This window comes from Coffea arabica, chromosome 5c (genome assembly GCF_036785885.1).
Source record: "Coffea arabica cultivar ET-39 chromosome 5c, Coffea Arabica ET-39 HiFi, whole genome shotgun sequence".
Taxonomy (NCBI): domain Eukaryota; kingdom Viridiplantae; phylum Streptophyta; class Magnoliopsida; order Gentianales; family Rubiaceae; genus Coffea; species Coffea arabica.
In genome coordinates, this window is record NC_092319.1 from 46,827,135 (window position 1) to 46,847,267 (window position 20,133).

Here is a 20,133-nt window from a genome sequence, read left to right on the forward strand (position 1 = left end):
ACGATGATTGTTTGTCAGAGAGCTTTTACCTTAATTAACAAGTCGATAGAATTCTATCAATGTGAAAATTCTTATTTCTGTATACCACTAATATACTCCAGTGATCACTTTGTTTGATGTTAAGTAGGTCCTAAATATATATACGAAATTCTTGAGCCTTGTATTTTCAGCAAATTTATGCTTACAAATTAATGAAATTTCCCTAGAACGTTGTTGAAATTTTGAAATCTATATCTATATCTCACCTGCTAAAAGAAATCTCAAAACGTACGAGTTTATTATCCTACGAATAGTGTATATATATATATATATATATATATATTTTAAGTGACAAAATTTTATGTCCCACCATCCCACTGGTAAAATGATATGTCAATAACAAACTCTTTTAAACATTTGTAATTTAAACTAAATTTGAATATTTTAAGATGATTAAGATTTTTTTCTTATAATGTTTATAATGTCTAAGGAGATGCTATGTATTTATGATGTTTACGGAACTAACATGTAATAACAATTAATCAAAAAAGTAACAATTAAACCTGCGTACTCCCATACCAGTCTTTTTGAAAGGGTGCCGGTCATGAAAGCGGTTTTGACACCATTCAATAAAGGAGGAGGGAATCATTTTAAGGCGAAAATGTTGCCCGCTAGCTCTTCAATTAGAGTTCATCACAAAGCAGTATTGGGTTGCAAACCCAAACTGTGAATGCTATGTTTGGCACCCCTGAAGCTCGATACATTACATCATTAACCAGAAAGGTGGGAATTCAGGATGGATAGACTTTCCGGGAAAATGGGGTTCAATTGTACCATTTTCCAAGTTGAAAATTCCCATGTCTAGACCCCCTCCATCTCGGTCACCCCAGAAATTATCCGGATCATCATCCGTAAAGTAGATGCAATTGGGTTTCAAGGATCCATTATACTTGTATGCAGGCAAAGACGCAGATGGATTTCTACCAAGGAATAATGCCCGGTCTCCCAAACCGCTCACCTCAGTCCATTTGTAAGGATATTCATTATCATCAATATTTTCTTCTAAATGATCATGACAACCAAGCCTGTCCTCCAGCTTCAGAACAGAAAAACCAATTGTGTAATAATTCAGCACTTCACCATCTTCAGTTTCCTCGCCTCCACGAGTACGAGAAACCAGTAAAAGATCTCCTGATGACTCAACCAGGTACTTTTGAGTGTAATCTGGAGGTTCATAAGGAATTGGTGCAATTATTTTCGCTCTTGGTCCATCGCCACCCCTCTTGTCATCATCGATGTCACAAGCAACCACACTTCCATGGCAATCCACTGCATACAGTTTGTCCTGGTGGAAAATAATATCCTGATAAGCCTTAGAAGGGACACGAATGTTAGTCCACACCTCATCTCCTAGCCTTGCAAACGCTAATATCCTCACTTCGCCATATATTGCAGCTATAACACAGCGGTCCTGATGAGTGTGATCATCATGCAAACCAGTCTTTTCATCCAGCCAAGGATTTGAGGACAATGCTACCTTTTCTACAAACATACGAAAGCGTTCCTGAGGCCTATATTCGTGATGGTAGGCATAATGATCACTAAAGGCAAGCATGGAAGGAAGGGAAATCTGTTTACGGGTGAAGGGATGCACAAGACTAATTTGTAAATCATGGCCTAAAGTGAAGATGCATCCGTAAGATGCTCCCACACAGTTCCTGCCCGAAGCTTCGGGCAACTCAAATTCGTACGCCTTCAAAGTTGACAAGTTAAAGAAACGTCGAATTTTAGGTGCATCTTTTAATCCATCTTCATCCTCAACAAGCACGAACCATGGTGGTAAAGGAGGTGATTCCTCCTTCGAAGCATAACGGGACACAGATTGATATATTTCGCAATCAAGGCAGAAGAATATGTCATCAGTTTCTACCTTTCCCTTAGCCTCGTCCTCAGCATGCAGGAGCCAAGCAGGTACGAGAGGTTTCTGCTTTAAAGTACATGATGCAGATTGCCATGTTTTACAAGAAGCACAGTAAAAAATGTCATCAAGTCCTACCTTTTCCTCCTCAGCAAGCACCAGCCATGGAGGCAAAGGTGGCTTCTCCTTTAAAGTAAGCGATGCAAATTGCCACGGCTTGCATACTGCGCGGAAGACAATAAAGTCATGGCCAGCAAGTCGTTGGGCTACCTGTGCCAGCAACTCTGGCATAAGATTAGCCCAATCCGCCATATATCATGTCAAGCGCGAAGATGATCTGCGCAACAAGGACAAAAAGGGTTTTGCAACTGGTAACAAATTTCAATCTTAAAAAAAGAAACAAATACATATGGATTCCTTCAGCATGCATAGACACGAACTACACCACAAAACGAATTTTATTGGAGAGTTAACAAAGCGTCAACTAGTGGTAGTTCTTTTATGAGCGTCATTAGGAGAGTCGATGCAATCTATTTTGATGTTTATGTAAATATCCACAGCATCAATATTCAACCTACGTAAAAATTCAGTTAATATATTCATGTTATGTAGTCTAAAAGTTAGATTAATCACACTCAGTAAAATTCGAAATGCCCGAGTGATTCCCTTTCAAAATGAATAACTAACCCAATTGAGTAAGCGAAGTAAATCTTTAAGCACATTTGCACAGAGTACAATTGCTACTGATAATTTAGGACTCGTAACGAGTGAATTAATGTAACTGAAAGCTGAAAGTTTGGTATGCTAACTTGCGACTTTTCTTGGATAGCAAATGTCCAACTTTTCGTCGACTAATTCCAACGTGCATTCTCTATGTTTCACCCTATAGTTTTCGAAACATCCCAAGTCACTTCACTACTTATGTGATCAATGAAAGTAGGCAATGTAAGGTTCAGGCATCATTCTTACATAATTCTTGGAGACTTATAATGTGCACAACGGATTTCTCTCACTCTATTATATTACTATTTTTCATTCATAAATATCATATTTTAATTTTTTTGTATTTCTTTAAAATCCAATAACTACTAACTGAGTAATACACAAAATTTTAAAAACTCAAAAAATCAAAATACATAACAATTTAGGGTCAAGCGGGTGCAAAAATTTAGAAGAGAGAAGTCAGCGCAAGTCTTGCAAGAGTATTAGGCATTAAAGTTCCAAGCAACTGCAAAGCATATCCACGTATCTAGTTTTACGTTACCGCACAAATAATGATATTGGATGTTCATTTGTACTTTACCCAAAAGACGAACAAAATACAAATACGGGTTTGTTTCGATAGGAATGATTTGAAAAAAAAGTAATTTATTTGCATCACAAACACAAGTTTTAACAAATTTTTTTATCTTTTCAATCACCTTTTTTATCTCATATATATCATATCATAAAAAATTACAACAAGTGTTACAGTAATTATTTCCAGTAACTATTTCAAATAATCTCCTATCCAAACACACTCAGTACACAGAAGCCAAAAGAACAAACAAAAATAATTAGTTGAAGATGTTTAAAAGGCAGAGCTAAGCAGGCGCACCTTTAATTGTATGAGAGAGCGATGCAGAGAGAAGTGGCAGGGCAGTAGGGTTAGATGATTAAGGAAGAGATTATATACATAAGCACCAGAAGAGGACAGGAAAAGGAGGAAAGGAAACTAATCAAAGAAGGAAACGATTATAAGAAAGGAAGTTTTGGTTATTGGAATATAGGTGTTTCCAAAACTTTTGGAATAACAACAATGTGAATTAGGGTCTCAGAAAAAGTTTATCAAGGAATTACGTATTTGGGGAAAAAAAAAAAAGAGCAAAATGAAATATCTCACTATTGCAATGAAAGGGAAATGACTATTTTGCCTGTTAAATAAAGGAGTAATACGTCCTACAAGAAATTAGTATAAATTTTTTACACTTGCTGGGGCCTGGGGGCCTTTGGGTTCCATGACACAATCAAGACATCTTTGCTTACCCAAAAAAAAAATTCAATCCCCGAAGCATAGGCAAGAGAGTTCCCACCAAGCAATCCTTCAAGAAGCATCCGAAATTTTCAAAAGCTGGCAATGGAATTGATGTTTGCAATTGTGAGAAGTATCAATGTCCAATTGAAAATTGGGGATACTGGTGTTTACTGACGAATGAAAATAAGTATAGAGCTGTTAAAACCAACGAATTCCTTCTGGAAGCACAATCAAGTGACTTACATCATGGTCTGGTTTTCTGTAATCACAAGAGTGAATTCACTCTGCCATAGATCTATCTCCATACAACAATCGGCTCATCTATCAGTGTGTTGCATCTGATAGCATCAAGACTCAAAAATTGAACCATAAACGATCTCAACCTCAGTGTCTAGCCCAGTGCGTGTGTATTCTCAAAATTTGACTTGTTCTTTGCTCCTTGGGGTATAAAAAATTTTAGCCAGGATAAATAGAGCCTTCATGAAGCATTTACAGATTATAGGCATTTGAAACTCAGAACTAGTGAATTCTTAGATATGGCCAGATCAGACAAGTTCTACCAACTTATTTTGGCACTGTATCTTCTTAGTTTTGCTTCAATCTACCACTTCAAGCATTGTCCAGAATTGTTGATCCGATCCTCTTGAATATCTTGTTTCTTTGAAACTTGCAACAGGGCAATCGATCCTCTTCCAAGGGAACCTAAGATATTGATTTGAACGTTCATCTACATTACCTTTGACATACCTTTGCATCACTGCATGCATTGTAATGTTTACCGTCAACTTGGTATTCGTTTTAGACAATAACTTGATAACGGATGTCAGCCATGCAGCGTTGAAAGCAATTATCATCCAAGCTTCCTCTCATGGATTGTCACTTCTCTGTGGTGTTTTAGGCGAGGTTTTGAAACTTGGCACTTAACCTCTTTCAATAACTCATGAAACATGGAAAAAGAGAGGTTGCTCATGAAACATGTTTATTGTAGTTCAGTAGTATCGTCTATGCAATCGATTAAACACCAACATAAACTAATTCACTGTGTAAAACGAAGAAATTCAACATTTCAAAGTCCAAAATGTGTCCAAACATGTTTGTAAAATTTCATCTACTCTTTCAGGGGCAATGGGGCAGATATTCTTCTTATTCCTCGTTTTCTCCCCCAGTACTTACAGGAAGTCCAGAAAGGCAACGTAAAACAAGCAAAACATAGGAAATTTTAGAACCCATAGCTAGCTTATTCTTTAAAGTGGGACAATTTGGCAATCATTTCATCTACAACTTTTAATTAAGTCCCAAAAGAACTAACCTGAAAGCAACTCGAGGATCACCAAAAATTCCATTTCAAGTACTAAAGCAGTCATTCTAAGTTACATTTTCACGTTACTGAATGGCACAATATTCGTCATAAGAAATGAAGGGCCTTGACTATGGTGAAAGAGCGGTTGTTGACGGGCATGCCAACCACTTGCACAACTACAAGCAATAATCATCAGAAGACAAAAGGATCCTTAAAAATTTCGGTTAGAATTCCATTGTGCCAGTCAAAGCATAAAAAAAAAAAAGGGGAATCGACTAGCAGGTCTGGCAGAACTAAAATCTCACTCAGCTATCATGATAGCTCTACCCAAGTTGAATGAATAAAGCATATGTTAAAAAAAAACATCAAAAAAGGCCAAAATCCTACGCTTTCAATTTGCCGGTGCTAATGGTTTATACTCGCTTTTTATCCCCTAAAAATAGAGATAGGCTAATGCATTTCAAATATTAGCAGTCATGCATTAGAACTACAATATGTGACATTAAATGTTGGCAAATTCACATGCTAAATACGTTTCCTCAGATCATTCTAAAATTTCCAATTTTCATATTGTTTGGTAAAATAGAATACTACAATAAACATCACCAGAAAGAGCAAAATATGATGTGTGACTGCAAAATTATGTTGAAGCAGATGGGAAGTAAAAAAAACTTTAAGAATTATATATTACCATCCATAAACCATTCCCCATTTGAGAGTAATTCTGACCTGTGTCTTTCTGCTATAATAACACTTTAGGTTAGCACATCATCCTATACTTCTATAGCAAGTGCATAACACTTTCAGGTTTGCAAGAACCTCTGAGAGTAATTCGGGCAAGTTTCTTCCTATAAATTCAAAGGTGCTGTGTTCGGGGGCAGGTTGAATACCAATGGATCTTCTAAGCTTCTTGCTAAGCACTGCAACACTATTTTCAAATACTACGATTAGATACTAAACACTGATTATATGTTTTAACAACTATTTTATAGATAATAGGATAACTCCATAGTGGTTTAAACAAACAAAGTATAAGAACTCCTAAAACACTCTCGATATCTGAATAAACCATCTACCCTAACCATACTATGGCTGAAATCAAGACATGATACCTCTATCCAAGTCGAATGAAAAAAGCAAAGATAAGAAAAAAAAACCACCAAAAAAAGGTCAAAATCCTAAACTTCCAATTAGCTAGTACTGGTTGTTTATGCTTTATTTCCCCCCTCCCCCTAAAGATAGAAATAGGCTAATGCATTTCAAACATTAGCAATCATGCATTAGAAAAGTAATAAGTTACCATAGTATGTGACATTAAATATTGGCAAATTCGCCTACTAAACGCATTCCCTCATCATTCTAAAATTTCTAATTTCCATCTTGCTTAGTAAAATATAATACTGTAATAAAACATCACCAAAATGAGAAAAGCATAAAGTGTAACTGCAAAACTAATTGCAAGTAGATGGAAAGTAATAAAAACTTTAAAAATTGTATATACCATCCATAAACCATTCTCGATTTGAAGAAAGGTAAGCTCATTTAAGTATCTTGTTCAAATCTACAAGAAATTTTTAGCGCCATCAACCTGCAAATGACATACAAACAAGCTCAAATTTGGATGATATCAACCATAATTAGAGCAAACTAAGTACTATAGTTTATCATGAACCAAACTTAACAGAAAAATAATTACTACTATCGCCTTTTTGGACGAAAACATTATGCATTATTATCATTTTCATATCCAAATAACTACCTTTACCAAGCATACACCTCATTGTAATATAATTCCTTTCCTCTTTGCCCAATCCCTATAGTATTATGTAACTCGCTATTTACATCATCATCAAGTAAACAAAAACAGTTCACTAATTGAAACGGTCTCATTTAAGGCATAAACACTTACATTACACTTTCCTACCCTTCTTAAACTTGGCATCAAACCCTATCAATTTGCACGGACGATTATTCTAAGCAATTATTTCATGTTACTAGATACAGGCCATCAATGTACACAACTAACAAAATAAAAAACTTTACACTAGCCATGTAAAATGTGAATATGGCATTTTCCCCAAGGACTAAATTTTTTCATACTCAACCTTACCATAATTTAACAAAAAAACTCATTATTCTTGCCTAAAACCTAATAAAAACACCTTTGCCAGGTAGTGTAGGTAGGTTATATAGTGTATTGCTGGCAGAATAAGGCTTTGGTAACTTAACAAAATTGTAAATCCGCTAATAAGTATTCATTAGCTAAAATAAGTCTCACTTTGAAAATATTGCAGAATATTCATTTTTTTACATGAATGTACTTAGCTCTATATTTCCCAGTAACTATTGCTATAGAAAAATGATAAGAAATGTCTCGTAAAGCTCTTCTCATCTAATTTAAATAGAAAAAAGCAATAATTCATTAAGACTAAATCTAATATTTGGAAAATAGAAATTTTTCAAAAAGAAAAATGATGGAGAAGAAACTTCACTGAAAATGAAACCAAGGTCAGGTCTTCAACGATGGAAGTAAGTATACCATCATTATCCTAAAAGTAAGATGAATGGACAACATTTTCAGCAATTAAATGAGGGTTATATTCTCTGCATTAAGGATTAAAGTACCAAGGAAAAGCTATCTTCTTCCCCCTCCCCAAGGTTTTCTTAGCATATAAAATAATATAATAGGAGAAATGAAAAAGGTCTGAAAAGAAATCTTTGAAAAAACAACCATAAGAAATCACCTCCAACCACCCCAACCATTCCACTGTAATTTGAACTCTGTATCATAATAAGAAGTTTCATCCTTGCAAGACAAGTGAAGTTGGATTTAACATCTCTAACAGTCTCCTTAATTGCAACATTAGCAAATCTAATCAATGGTGAAATCAAATAAGAAAATGGCTCCAACATTTACGAATAGTGAAACTTAATCGATATAGGAGAGAGAGACTTTAGATTTAAAAAAACCCTAAAATTAGTACAAAACATCCAAATCGTACCCACTTTAGAAGAACAAAACAGCTAATTTAGAAGCTCCTCTTTGTAAAATTGATTCTAAGACTGCTGCAAGGTTACTTTCGAAAGAGGGATAATGAAACAATATAAGTATAGATGTTTGGGAACACCCATACACTATTGGTACACATTTAAGTGGAAATTGAAATCTGGTGATTTTTACAAGCCAGCAAGAAAAACAAAATTAAGGAAAAAGGGTGATCTTTACAAGTCAGCAAGAAAAATAAAATCATGGGGAAAGGAAAAATCACTGGTAAATGTTAAGAGAAACAAAACCAGATTCAATGATGACCTTAAATCAAGTAATGAGACTCCGCCACTTCACGAGAAATACACTTTCCACCTACAATTTTGCACTTGCAGTGGATCTTCAATCATCTGAAGGTTTTGAAATTTAAAGAGATTCTAAGAAAATATGTTAGCAATTGAAGAAAAGAACGAGAAGAAAGAGAAGAATTTGGAATTAAAAAAAATAGAAACACAGAATGAGAAAGAGAAATGAAGGATGCGACGAGAGTTTAGAAATTTGGAAAGGACAAGAGAGATAGGAGGGGGAGAGCGGTGAAGGTATCAAGAAATGTTTTGTGCCTGGCCTAGTTTTTGGAAGAGATATTAAAATCACAACACTTCGCGCAAAAAATATGAGACTTTTTTGAAAATAGAGGACGACGAAGGATTTGGCTGAATCGAATCGAGTTGCTGCTTTATCTAGTTATGTTGAAAATTTTTTTCTGCGGCTGTGCTGTGCATGTAAAATAATTTTGTTTGGATAAAGTATTATTTGAAATATTATTTGGAATAATTACTGTAGCACTTTTTGTGATGTAATATATGTGAAATAAAAAAATAATTAAAAATATAAAAAAGTAAATTGAAAAATATATTTACGATACAAGCGAAATATTTTATTTGAGATATTTGTGCTATCTAGAGATTCTAGACAAGCGAAATATTCCTTCCTGCGAGTCCTCGTTAACAGTGGAATCTGACGCAGAATTTCACATATTCTCCTGGTTGTCCGCGCGGCAAAATTCTTGCAAGAATGACGAATCCATCTCGAGGAACGAGAGAGAGAACACAACCACCAAGGGCCGACAGCTCGAAAATCCACCAACAAAGACGCCAGCCTTCAAGTCATCAAAACCCGGATACACTAACACTGCAAATGAATTAGACAAAGTCCTTCCTTTTGCCAGTTAACAAACATTGGGACCTTGTTGAGAGAGCGAGACAGATGTATGTTGATGATGACAATATTGAAATTTGTGTAATATAAAAGAATCTTCATTAGCACCTTCTGACTTATTATCATCTGCAAGTTGCTCCTTGAATAAGTAAGGCCAGAGCTTCATTTTTTTTTCAAGCTTTGTTCTATGCATGGACTATCACAACCCAAACTATGCCACTTCTCTCTATCATTTCATTCCAAGTCCACTTTGTCTTGGTAAACAGATTGCACCAAATGCCTTTCAAACTACTCCAAAACTCCATATACTGGATCTGAGTGGCAATGCTGGTTGTTTGCCAGAACATCCAGAATTTTCTAGCATGCCAGAGTTGCAGGAGCTTTATCTGAGGTTTGTGTTTTGCAACTTTGTGCTTATGTTGTCATCTGACAGCCCTGTCCAAAACTTTTGTTCTTGGCTCACATTTCAAATCTAATCACAGAAGAATGCAGATATCCGTCTTCCCAGCAGAGATTATGAGCTTGAAGCAGCTGCGAACTCTTGATTTGAGCCAAAATTCTCTTCAACACATTCCGCAGGTTTTTTTTTTTTTTGGCATAGAGAACTAGTGTGCCTTTAGTGTTCTGCTTGAATCTCTGTAATGCTAGTATTTTGCTTGCAGGGTATAAAAGATATGACTAGTCTTACACAGCTCGACCTTTCAGACAATAACATTTCTGCACTTCCACCAGAACTGGTTAGTACAAAGCTCTTTTTGTTCTGAAACCTTCGTAAGTAGTCTGTTGACGATGTCCACGTGGATTCACTGTGACTCTTTCTGAAGTTTTTTAAGGCTTCATCTTTTTCCCCTATAGCACAGAGACACACATTTACATAGATGGTGAGACGAAAGCTGTTCTAATTTCATTTATTGCTCAAGTTGCAGAGCATATCATATCTTTTTTACTACTAGTTGCGAACGTGTAAATCATGGACACATCCGGTATTTATTTTATATGGCCTGACATTTCAACTTCATATTGGTGATTTAACCTTTCTGTGATTGGAAAAGATCAATGCAATTGAAAATGCTGCATGATTTATTGAAAGTTCAATCGTCAACAGTACACAGGGATATCTTTCTGTGATTCTCAATTCATTTGTACAGAATTTGTTGTTGTAGCTTGCATTTAGCATAGTGAGTCACTGGCAGTGATATCCTTACGATTTTGTCCTGCAGGGATTGCTTGAACCCAGCCTACAGGTATTAAAACTCGACGGAAACCCATTAAGAAGGTAGGCGAGTGCTATATTTCTCTGTTTTATTGAGTTGACTTCATTCTTAAAAGACTTTAAAACAAGAATCATGCTTCAGAATGTAAAAATGTTGGTGCAAGCAACAATGCTTCTACTATGATTTATATACACACTTTTTCAGCATCCGAAGGACAATTTTGGATCGAGGAACAAAAGCTATTCTGAAGTACCTAAAGGAAAGAGTCGCCGAGGACTAATTTCTCTGCGCCCGTAGCTATCTATTATGGCTACTTCTTGTGCCAGCATGGGCTCGGCGGAAACAGATATTTGCTCCTGCGACTTCCAAAAATTGTTGTTATAAAGTTTGATATTACAAATTACTCGAGCCTATCCCCTTTTTCTTTCAATTTGGTAATGGTATAATTTGCTTGCGAGAAAATCCAGTCGCGAGTCTGAGTTGCACTCCATCTTTTGCCAAGCAAAGTTTCTCGATCGTCCTGAATATCTTGTTTCTTTGATGCTTGAAAGAGCGCAATCAATCCCTTCCAAGCAACCTAAGATATTGATATGAATATTCATCTACGTCGCCGCATGTGTTGTAGTGTCCGCATCATCATCTCGGAATTCACTTTGAAACAAAAACTTGACGATGGAAGCAAATCATGCAGAGTTGAAAGTCAATTATATATTAACCAAGCTCTCCCTCTTACGGATTGGGATCGTCTTTTCAGTTAATCTATGAAATCACTGAACAGCCATCTATGAAATGCAAGTCTGCCTAGTTCTGTACTACAAATAAGTAGGGGCGGACATGCATTGGCGTGGCCCTACAACCTTAGTAATTCAATCAAAATTGACTTACACCTTGAGAGCTTCGTTCATTCTAGTGTGACTTCTCATGCAAGTCTTATCGCTACTTGGGTAATATACACTTTTTAGCTAGCAAACCAACGAATCCTTCCTCCTCTGGTGCTCTATTTTCTGACTTCCTCATGCAAGTCTTACCTGCATTGGTAACCCACACTTTTACGTAGCTACTAGTTAGGACGGCCTTGTGTTGCTGGTTTCTTCACTGACCAGGGTTCGATTCGTGCCCGCTGCGTCGCACATCTTGACTCGCCCGGAAAGGAAGCTAATACAAGAAGGAAACGATCATAATAAAGGGAGTCCGTTCTGATTATTGGAATGCAGGTGTTTCAAAAACTTTTGGAATAACAACAATGTAAATTTGGGTCTCAGAAAAAGTTTATCGAGGAATTACGTATTTGGGAAAAAAAAAGGCAAAATGAAATATCTCACTATTGCAATGAAAGGGGAAATGACTATTTGCCTGTTAAATAAAGGAGTAATGCGTCCTACAAAAAAATTAGTGTAAATTTTTTACCCCAAATTCTGGGTCTCGTCTATAAGTGAAAGAGATTATATATATATATATCGTGCATATAGTCTTTTTATTTTTATTTTACATAAAAATTGTGTAGTTGTATTGATTCAGAGATAACGTGAGAAAAAGATTTTTTTTGGAGAGCGTACGTGGAATTGACGTTTTACCTTATGTGATATTTCACAGATTTAGATATTTTACTTGCACGATTTTGATATTGGCATATTAATTACATTAAGATAGTTTAATTTCAAGTACTAATGGTTTAACGAGGCTTTCACATTAGATCATATGTAACGACATGTAGGTTTTAAATTATTTTTTTTTTCTAAGAATAAGAATTGCCATGATTCACTTACGTGCTATAAAACACAATAAAAATATAGAATAAGGTTATGGAAGCTTTGCCCCTTGTACAAGCAAGTCTCCCTAGTTCTGTACTACAAATAAGTAGGGGCGGACATGCATTGGCGTGGCCGGTGGCCCTACAACCTTAGTAATTCAATCAAAATTGACTTACACCTTGAGAGCTTCGTTCATTCTAGTGTGACTTCTCATGCAAGTCTTATCGCTACTTGGGTAATATACACTTTTTAGCTAGCAAACCAACGAATCCTTCCCCCTCTGGTGCTCTATTTTCTGACTTCCTCATGCAAGTCTTACCTGCATTGGTAACCCACACTTTTACGTAGCTATATACACTTTTAGCTAGTATCCTGGCAGCAATAAAGAGATATTTTATTGTCTAGTACCAAGAATGAAGTCTTCTCAACCCATTTTCCTTCTTGGTAATGGTATCTGTCTTCCTTTTTTGGTTTCCCTTCTAACATGCGCTTTTGGCTGGCTAAACTTCTCAGCCTCCCTCTTGACTTGAGTCTTTAAACTGGATGTTTGGTGGAGATTAACCGCATAATGGTGTTGATGTTTTCGTTGCTATTTTTTTTCCAGTGATGTAGACACTTTTGATATTTTGAGAATCAAAATACATATCTTTCACTATAAAACCGAAACCCTTTTCCAGTCCATTGGCAAAGCAAAACGTGAGAAGAGAAGACAGAGAAAAAAAGACAGAGAAGAGAAGTGTTACAAAAAAAAAAAGAGGGAAAAGAGAGTTGAAGTCATGGGAAGGGACAAGGGGAAGGAAAAAAGAATTGAAAACTTCTGTTACGCTTGTAACGAGAGTTGGTGGTTGGCAAGATCCATGAGGAAACACAACAGAAAGCGTCATGACGAGCTTGAATTTGAGTGTGGATATTGTGGCACGAGGTTCGAGTCTCAAGAGCAGTGTGACGAGCACAAGGCACTGAAGCATCGACGACTTTTTAATGTTAGCCACTATTAGTTATAAGAGTCAAGTATTAGAAAAGTAAGTAGTTAATTGGTTAATTGTTAGTGTCAAATGGTCTGCTACATTCTGGAGAGCTTGCAAGTTACTAGGAAGGTGTCAAAGTTTGGTTGTTAGGGTCAAATAGTATGCTTCTTTGCTTAAAGCACACTCCGGATCGAGACCATTTCGGAGAGGTTGCAAGTTAACAGTGGTAAGAAGGTGTCAAAGTTGGCAAGTTACTAGTGGTAGGAAGGTGTCAAAGGCTTGCTGCTGTAAAGTTTCTTATCAATCAATATAATATAATATTGTAGTGTTTTACATATATTTTTTTTTTGTCCCTAGCCATTAAAATTCCAACACTTATTTGCTCTTTTTATCTGTCGGTACTTCTACTGGAATTTTTATTAGGGAAGTAAATCTAAGCTAATACTAAAGACTTGTATTTTCAATTGGGAGTGGTGGGGTTATTATATATGGTATCTCGGGGTGTGGTGGCCTTAGAGAAATGGCTTTTCGAACCATTTTTCCATAACATTGAAGCAACTCCTCTTTCTGATCTTCGGACTCCAAATGTTTATACAGCAATGGGTTTAATTCTGGCTTGCTGTAATTAAAGACTTGAAATTGTAAGATGCCAACAGATCGATTGCACTATACTTGGGGTAAAATAATTCTCCTGGGGACGTCTTCTTGCTCATCGTTCATTGCTGCAAATTAGGAACTTCATTGCGTGCCATGTTGCAACAGCAGCCTTTCTTTTGTTTGTTTGTTTGTTTGTAGGAAGCTATAAGTTCATTTTAAAAATTACTAGCATGTACCACCAGTAGTATCATTTGATTTCTTCTATTGGTCTGCAGAATCTTCTTTGCGATTGTTGAGTTCAGCGACGGTGTTTCTTTCTTTCTTTCTTTCTTGTAATTGGATGGCTGAAGGTGGGATTGTCTATTCTCTTCAAAACAACCAGACAACGGGTAGCTTCTACATATTTATGAAATTTGGTAGCTTTTCCCAGAACCAAATTATTTCATTTCATGACCATTGTTTGGGGTCATCTCATCCGCAGTGTAGAATCTGGGGTGGGGGTCATCCACAGTGAGTGCACCCGACCAGTTATTAACATTCCCTATAACAGAAGAAACCGTCGTGCCTTCCTCAAGTTGGGTGGTGAGGTAATGCCACCGAATTAGAAGTTCTGTAGAAAGCCATCCTTCCTCTCAAATGCTGTATAAAAATTGCATTTGGTTGTCAAAGTGGACAGCAGCTGCAGTAGCAGAAAGATTAAAAAGACAAAAAATGAACCGTGCACGCAAAAGATTTTCACTCACTCTATAGTTTACATCGTCTTTCTTTCTAGACTTGTTCGCAAGAGACGTGTGAGAAAAATGATGGACTCCCAAGCTAACGTGGCACTAACCTCCCTCCTACCTCCTCCCTGTCCTCCACATCCTTCAATTTTAGTTTTTTTTTTTCTTTTTTTGCAATCATTGGCTTGTATTTCTTCTCTTTTGGTCGTATAATTTTCTTGTCAAAACCGACCTTCAAGTCTTATTTGAGATACTAAACAAATGACGACGGCCTGCATAATTTGTTTGATGGACTCATCTATGTGTTTGAATTAGTGTTTTTTTTTTCTTTTTAGTTTTTACAGGAAATAAGTTACACGAAGTCTGATGTTATAATCCAATTAATCTTCACCCACACTGGATGTTAATATCCTTCAACCGTTTTTTCTTTTTCATTACACCTCAACAAATTAATTTAAGCTCTAATGGAAAGAGAGCGTAAAATGTTTCAGTTTAAGGGCTACGCTCCTCCCTCTTGCTTTGCTTGCCTATTCAATGTGTTGAAACGCATTTTGGCTCTCTAACCACAATACAATTTCATGCTACTACCCGCTGCCTAGAGGGTTGACTTGTGCCCATCTTCCTTCTCCAAGGTGTCAAAGCCCCCGGGCATATGGCGCAGCGATTGAGGGGTCAGCCTTGTGTTGCTGGTTTCTTCACTGATCAGGGTTCGATTCGTGCCCACTATGTCGCACATCCTGACTCGCCCGGAAAAGCTGTATGGGCCTATCAGCTTCCCTCCGGTTTGGCGTGCCGGTTCGGGTCCAAAGGGTTCTAGTCAGGGCATGTTCCGGGTTACCCAAAAAAAAAAAAAAAAAAGGTGTCAAAGCCAAATTTAATTAAATCAGACCTTCGCACCAGAAAACGGCTTGAAAATCTTGGAATTCCTTTTATTTTATTTGGTAAATGTATGGAATTATCAATCATAGCGTTCATTTGTAAATTCGACCTTTGACAGAATCTTTTTCAAGTAATAACCGACGGAATGAAAGTCAATTTGGTATTGAAAATCAATTCTCTGATCATAAAAAATTTGTAATTCTTAGACAATTCAAGATATTTCCCTCAAACGGAGCTAAATCCAGTCACATGTGATTTAATAATATTATCTAAATGACAATAATCACACAAACTTCATAAGTTTGACTCTCCCAAATTAGGGTCATTAGGGAAAATTCCACCCATCACTGGGACTTTATGAAATTCTTTTTAAAAGGAAAAGAAAGTGAAAACTTCTCAATCAAATGGTAGTTCATTTAGAACTACATATGAGTTCGATTTCACTTGAACGTAAATTCAATTTTGATACATAAGATGCCCCTCAAACGCCACAGAAACTATAAAATCCTTTATATATTCGCGCCCCCCATGATGAAAGATTAATTCATGAAATTTTCTATCAAATAATAATTCCATTGAATTAAGAAATGGGTTCCAACCAAATTACCCATCATATATTCAAAATGGCTCTAATCTAAATTATTTCCCCATGAAATCTATAAAAAAGCAAAACTACAAAGTACTAGTACATTTCCCGTTAAATAAGCACTTTGCCCTCTATTTGATATTTTAAAACAACATTGCGCGCTCTTATTATTTTATTTTATTTCTTTTTTGTTTATTCATTCCCTTGTTTTTCCTTTTCCACTACTTTCTTTTATTTTTTTATTTTACTTCTTTTACTATTTTCTTTTTTTTCACTTCTCTTATGTCACTATTTTGTTTCACTTTCCCATTAGTATTACTCATTTGCGAGCAAGCTTATTATAATTATTTTTTACATATAATTTATTCTTGTTTTATTTGTTTACACTATTAGAAAAATTCAAGGTACGTAAATTGTATAGTGTATAAAACTAATATGTACTTGTCATAATAAAAAAAGTGTATATTACTAGCAATTTGAATATTTAAAAAGATATTACCAAACTAGAACTTTAATTTACTTAATACTTAAAAATATATCCCATAAAAATAAAGTGCTTAATATTTTTATTACTTTTTTATGCATGGTTGATTAATCACAATTATTGTCATTGAATTTGTTATTGTTGTTATTAAAAATCAACTTATTTTAAATTCTAGATGCATTGATTTAAATAATATACGAAATAGTCTATACGCATAGATAGTATTTGCTTTGTTATAGCATAGATTTTATGATAATTATTACTTCCAATAAAAACAAGTAAAAAAAGATAGAAATAAATAAAAAATAAGTTTAAGAAGATCAAAATTAATATATAGATAATAATAGTAAAAAAAAAAAGAAAGTAGTTGGTCACATGAGAGAAAGGAAAAAAATTTATATATATAAAGAAAAAAGGACAAGTAGATAAAGAGAAAAAAGAAATAAAATAATAATTAATATAGAAGGAGCATTTTGTTGTGAAACATAAAATAAGGGGGCAAAGTGCCTATTTATTGAGTTTTAGGGGGAGGTAAGGAGTTTTAGGGGGAGGGTTAAAGAAACCTTCATTCAATGGAAGGAAAAAGACAACATTTATATCCCACCTTTAGCCTAAACACTTATTTTGTGTTTATATTAAAACAAACACAATAGCCTAAAGCTCGATACATTACATTAACCAGAAAGGTGGGAATTCAGGATGGATGGACTTTCCGGGAAAATGGGGTTCAATTGTACCATTTTCCAAGTTGAAAATTCCCATGTCTAGACCCCCTCCATCTCGGTCACCCCAGAAATTATCCGGATCATCATCCGTAAAGTAGATGCAATTGGGTTTCAAGGATCCATTATACTTGCATGCAGGCAAAGACGAAGATGGATTTCTACCAAGGAATAATGCCCGGTCTCCCAAACCGCTCACCTCAGTCCATTTGTAAGGATATTCATTATCATCAATGTTTTCTTCTAAATGATCATGACAACCAAGCCTGTCCTCCAGCTTCAGAACAGAAAAACCAATTGTGTAATAATTCAGCACTTCACCATCTTCAGTTTCCTCGCCTCCACGAGTACGAGAAACCAGTAAAAGATCTCCTGATGACTCAACCAGGTACTTTTGAGTGTAATCTGGAGGTTCATAAGGAATTGGTGCAATTATTTTCGCTCTTGGTCCATCGCCACCCCTCTTGTCATCATCGATGTCACAAGCAACCACACTTCCATGGCAATCCACTGCATACAGTTTGTCCTGGTGGAAAATAATATCCTGATAAGCCTTAGAAGGGACACGAATGTTAGTCCACACCTCATCTCCTAGCCTTGCAAACGCTAATATCCTCACTTCGCCATATATTGCAGCTATAACACAGCGGTCCTGATGAGTGTGATCATCATGCAAACCAGTCTTTTCATCCAGCCAAGGATTTGAGGACAATGCTACCTTTTCTACAAACATACGAAAGCGTTCCTGAGGCCTATATTCGTGATGGTAGGCATAATGATCACTAAAGGCAAGCATGGAAGGAAGGGAAATCTGTTTACGGGTGAAGGGATGCACAAGACTAATTTGTAAATCATGGCCTAAAGTGAAGATGCATCCGTAAGATGCTCCCACACAGTTCCTGCCCGAAGCTTCGGGCAACTCAAATTCGTACGCCTTCAAAGTTGACAAGTTAAAGAAACGTCGAATTTTAGGTGCATCTTTTAATCCATCTTCATCCTCAACAAGCACGAACCATGGTGGTAAAGGAGGTGATTCCTCCTTCGAAGCATAACGGGACACAGATTGATATATTTCGCAATCAAGGCAGAAGAATATGTCATCAGTTTCTACCTTTCCCTTAGCCTCGTCCTCAGCATGCAGGAGCCAAGCAGGTACGAGAGGTTTCTGCTTTAAAGTACATGATGCAGATTGCCATGTTTTACAAGAAGCACAGTAAAAAATGTCATCAAGTCCTACCTTTTCCTCCTCAGCAAGCACCAGCCATGGAGGCAAAGGTGGCTTCTCCTTTAAAGTAAGCGATGCAAATTGCCACGGCTTGCATACTGCGCGGAAGACAATAAAGTCATGGCCAGCAAGTCGTTGGGCTACCTGTGCCAGCAACTCTGGCATAAGATTAGCCCAGTCCGCCATATATTATGTCAAGCGCGAAGATGATCTGTGCAACAAGGACAAAAAGGGTTTTGCAACTAGTAACAAATTTCAATCTTAAAAAAAGAAACAAATACATATGGATTCCTTCAGCATGCATAGACATGAACTACACCACAAAACGAATTTTATTGGAGAGTTAACAAAGCGTCAACTAGTAGTAGTTCTTTTATGAGCGTCATTAGGAGAGTCGATGCAATCTTTTTTTATGTTTATGTAAATATCCACAGCATCAATACTCAACCTACGTAAAAATTCAGTTAATATATTCATGTTATGTAGTCTAAAAGTTAGATTAATCACACTCAGTAAAATTCGAAATGCCCGAATGATTCCCTTTCAAAATGAATAACTAACCCAATTGAGTAAGCGAAGTAAATCTTTAAGTCACTTCACTACTTATGTGATAAATGAAAGTAGGCAATGTAAGGTTCAGGCATCATTCTTACATAATTCTCGGAGACTTATAATGTGCACAACGGATTTCTCTCCTGCTCCTTGTTTCATTCTATTATATTACTATTTTTCATTCATAAATATCATATTTTAATTTTTTTATATTTCTTTAAAATCCAATAACTACTAACTGAGTAATACACAAAATTTTAAAAACTCAAAAAATCAAAATACATAACAATTTAGGGTCAGGCGTGTGCAAAAATTTAGAAGAGAGAAGTCAGCGCAAGTCTTGCAAGAGTATTAGGCATTAAAGTTCCAAGCAACTGCAAAGCATATCCACGTATCTAGTTTTACGTTACCGCACAAATAATGATATTGGATGTTCATTTGTACTTTACCCAAAAGATGAAAAAAATACAAATACGGGTTTGTTTCGATAGGAATGATTTGAAAAAAAAGTAATTTATTTGCATCACAAACACAAGTTTTAACAAACTTTTTTATCTTTTCAATCACCTTTTTATCTCATATATATCATATCACAAAAAATTATAAAAAGTGTTACAGTAATTATTTCAAATAATCTCCTATCCAAACACACTCAGTACACAGAAGCCAAAAGAACAAACAAAAATAATTAGTTGAAGATGTTTAAAAAGCAGAGCTAAGCAGGCGCACCTTTAATTGTATGAGAGAGCGGGGGGTGGATGCAGAGAGAAGTGGCAGGGCAGTAGGGTTAGATGATTAAGGAAGAGATTATATAAGCAAGCACCAGAAGAGCACAGGAAAAGGAGGAAAGGAAACTAATAAAAGAAGGAAACGATTATAAGAAAGGAAATTTTGGTTATTGGAATATAGGTGTTTCCAAAACTTTTGGAATAACAATAATGTGAATTAGGGTCTCAGAAAAAGTTTATCGAGGAATTACGTATTTGGGAAAAAAAAAAGAGCAAAATGAAATATCTCA

At 35.9% G+C, this 20,133-nt stretch overlaps 2 protein-coding genes across 6 annotated transcripts; one reads left to right on the plus strand and one right to left on the minus strand.

The window, feature by feature from the left end:
• Positions 1-517: 517 nt before the first annotated feature.
• LOC140007842 (putative F-box protein At5g55150) lies at positions 518-8,917 on the minus strand. 5 transcript variants are annotated; one of them, XM_072051317.1, is made up of 3 exons: positions 8,522-8,917; positions 6,713-6,799; positions 518-2,234 (listed from the first exon to the last, which is right to left on the minus strand). In XM_072051317.1, the coding sequence occupies exon 3, from the start codon at positions 2,207-2,209 to the stop codon at positions 743-745; it is 1,467 nt and encodes a 488-aa protein (XP_071907418.1). In that variant the 5' UTR covers positions 2,210-2,234; positions 6,713-6,799; positions 8,522-8,917; the 3' UTR covers positions 518-742. The 5 variants fall into 5 exon arrangements, 2 of the variants coding, with proteins under 2 accessions (XP_071907418.1, XP_071907419.1); XM_072051318.1 differs by lacking the exon at positions 8,522-8,917 and adding an exon at positions 7,956-8,513; XR_011815302.1 differs by lacking the exon at positions 518-2,234 and adding an exon at positions 4,041-4,668 and having other exon boundaries at positions 8,522-8,911.
• Positions 8,918-9,606: 689 nt separating this feature from the next.
• Positions 9,607-11,032, plus strand: LOC140007388 (plant intracellular Ras-group-related LRR protein 6-like). The gene is made up of 5 exons (XM_072050145.1): positions 9,607-9,806; positions 9,898-9,994; positions 10,078-10,152; positions 10,636-10,691; positions 10,834-11,032. Exons 1-5 carry the CDS (start codon positions 9,607-9,609, stop codon positions 10,907-10,909), a joined length of 504 nt encoding a protein of 167 aa, XP_071906246.1. The 3' UTR covers positions 10,910-11,032.
• The last annotated feature ends 9,101 nt before the right edge of the window (positions 11,033-20,133 follow it).

Excerpts from the sequence above, each read along its gene's own strand:
- LOC140007388 (XM_072050145.1), top strand. The coding sequence starts at position 9,607 with ATGGACTATCACAACCCAAACTATGCCACTTCTCTCTATCATTTCATT. Across the intron at positions 9,995-10,077 it reads CTCTTCAACACATTCCGCAG|GGTATAAAAGATATGACTAG; the intron begins GTTTTTTTTTTT and ends TTTTGCTTGCAG. Across the intron at positions 10,153-10,635 it reads CTGCACTTCCACCAGAACTG|GGATTGCTTGAACCCAGCCT; the intron begins GTTAGTACAAAG and ends TTTGTCCTGCAG.
- LOC140007842 (XM_072051317.1), bottom strand. The coding sequence starts at position 2,209 with ATGGCGGATTGGGCTAATCTTATGCCAGAGTTGCTGGCACAGGTAGCC.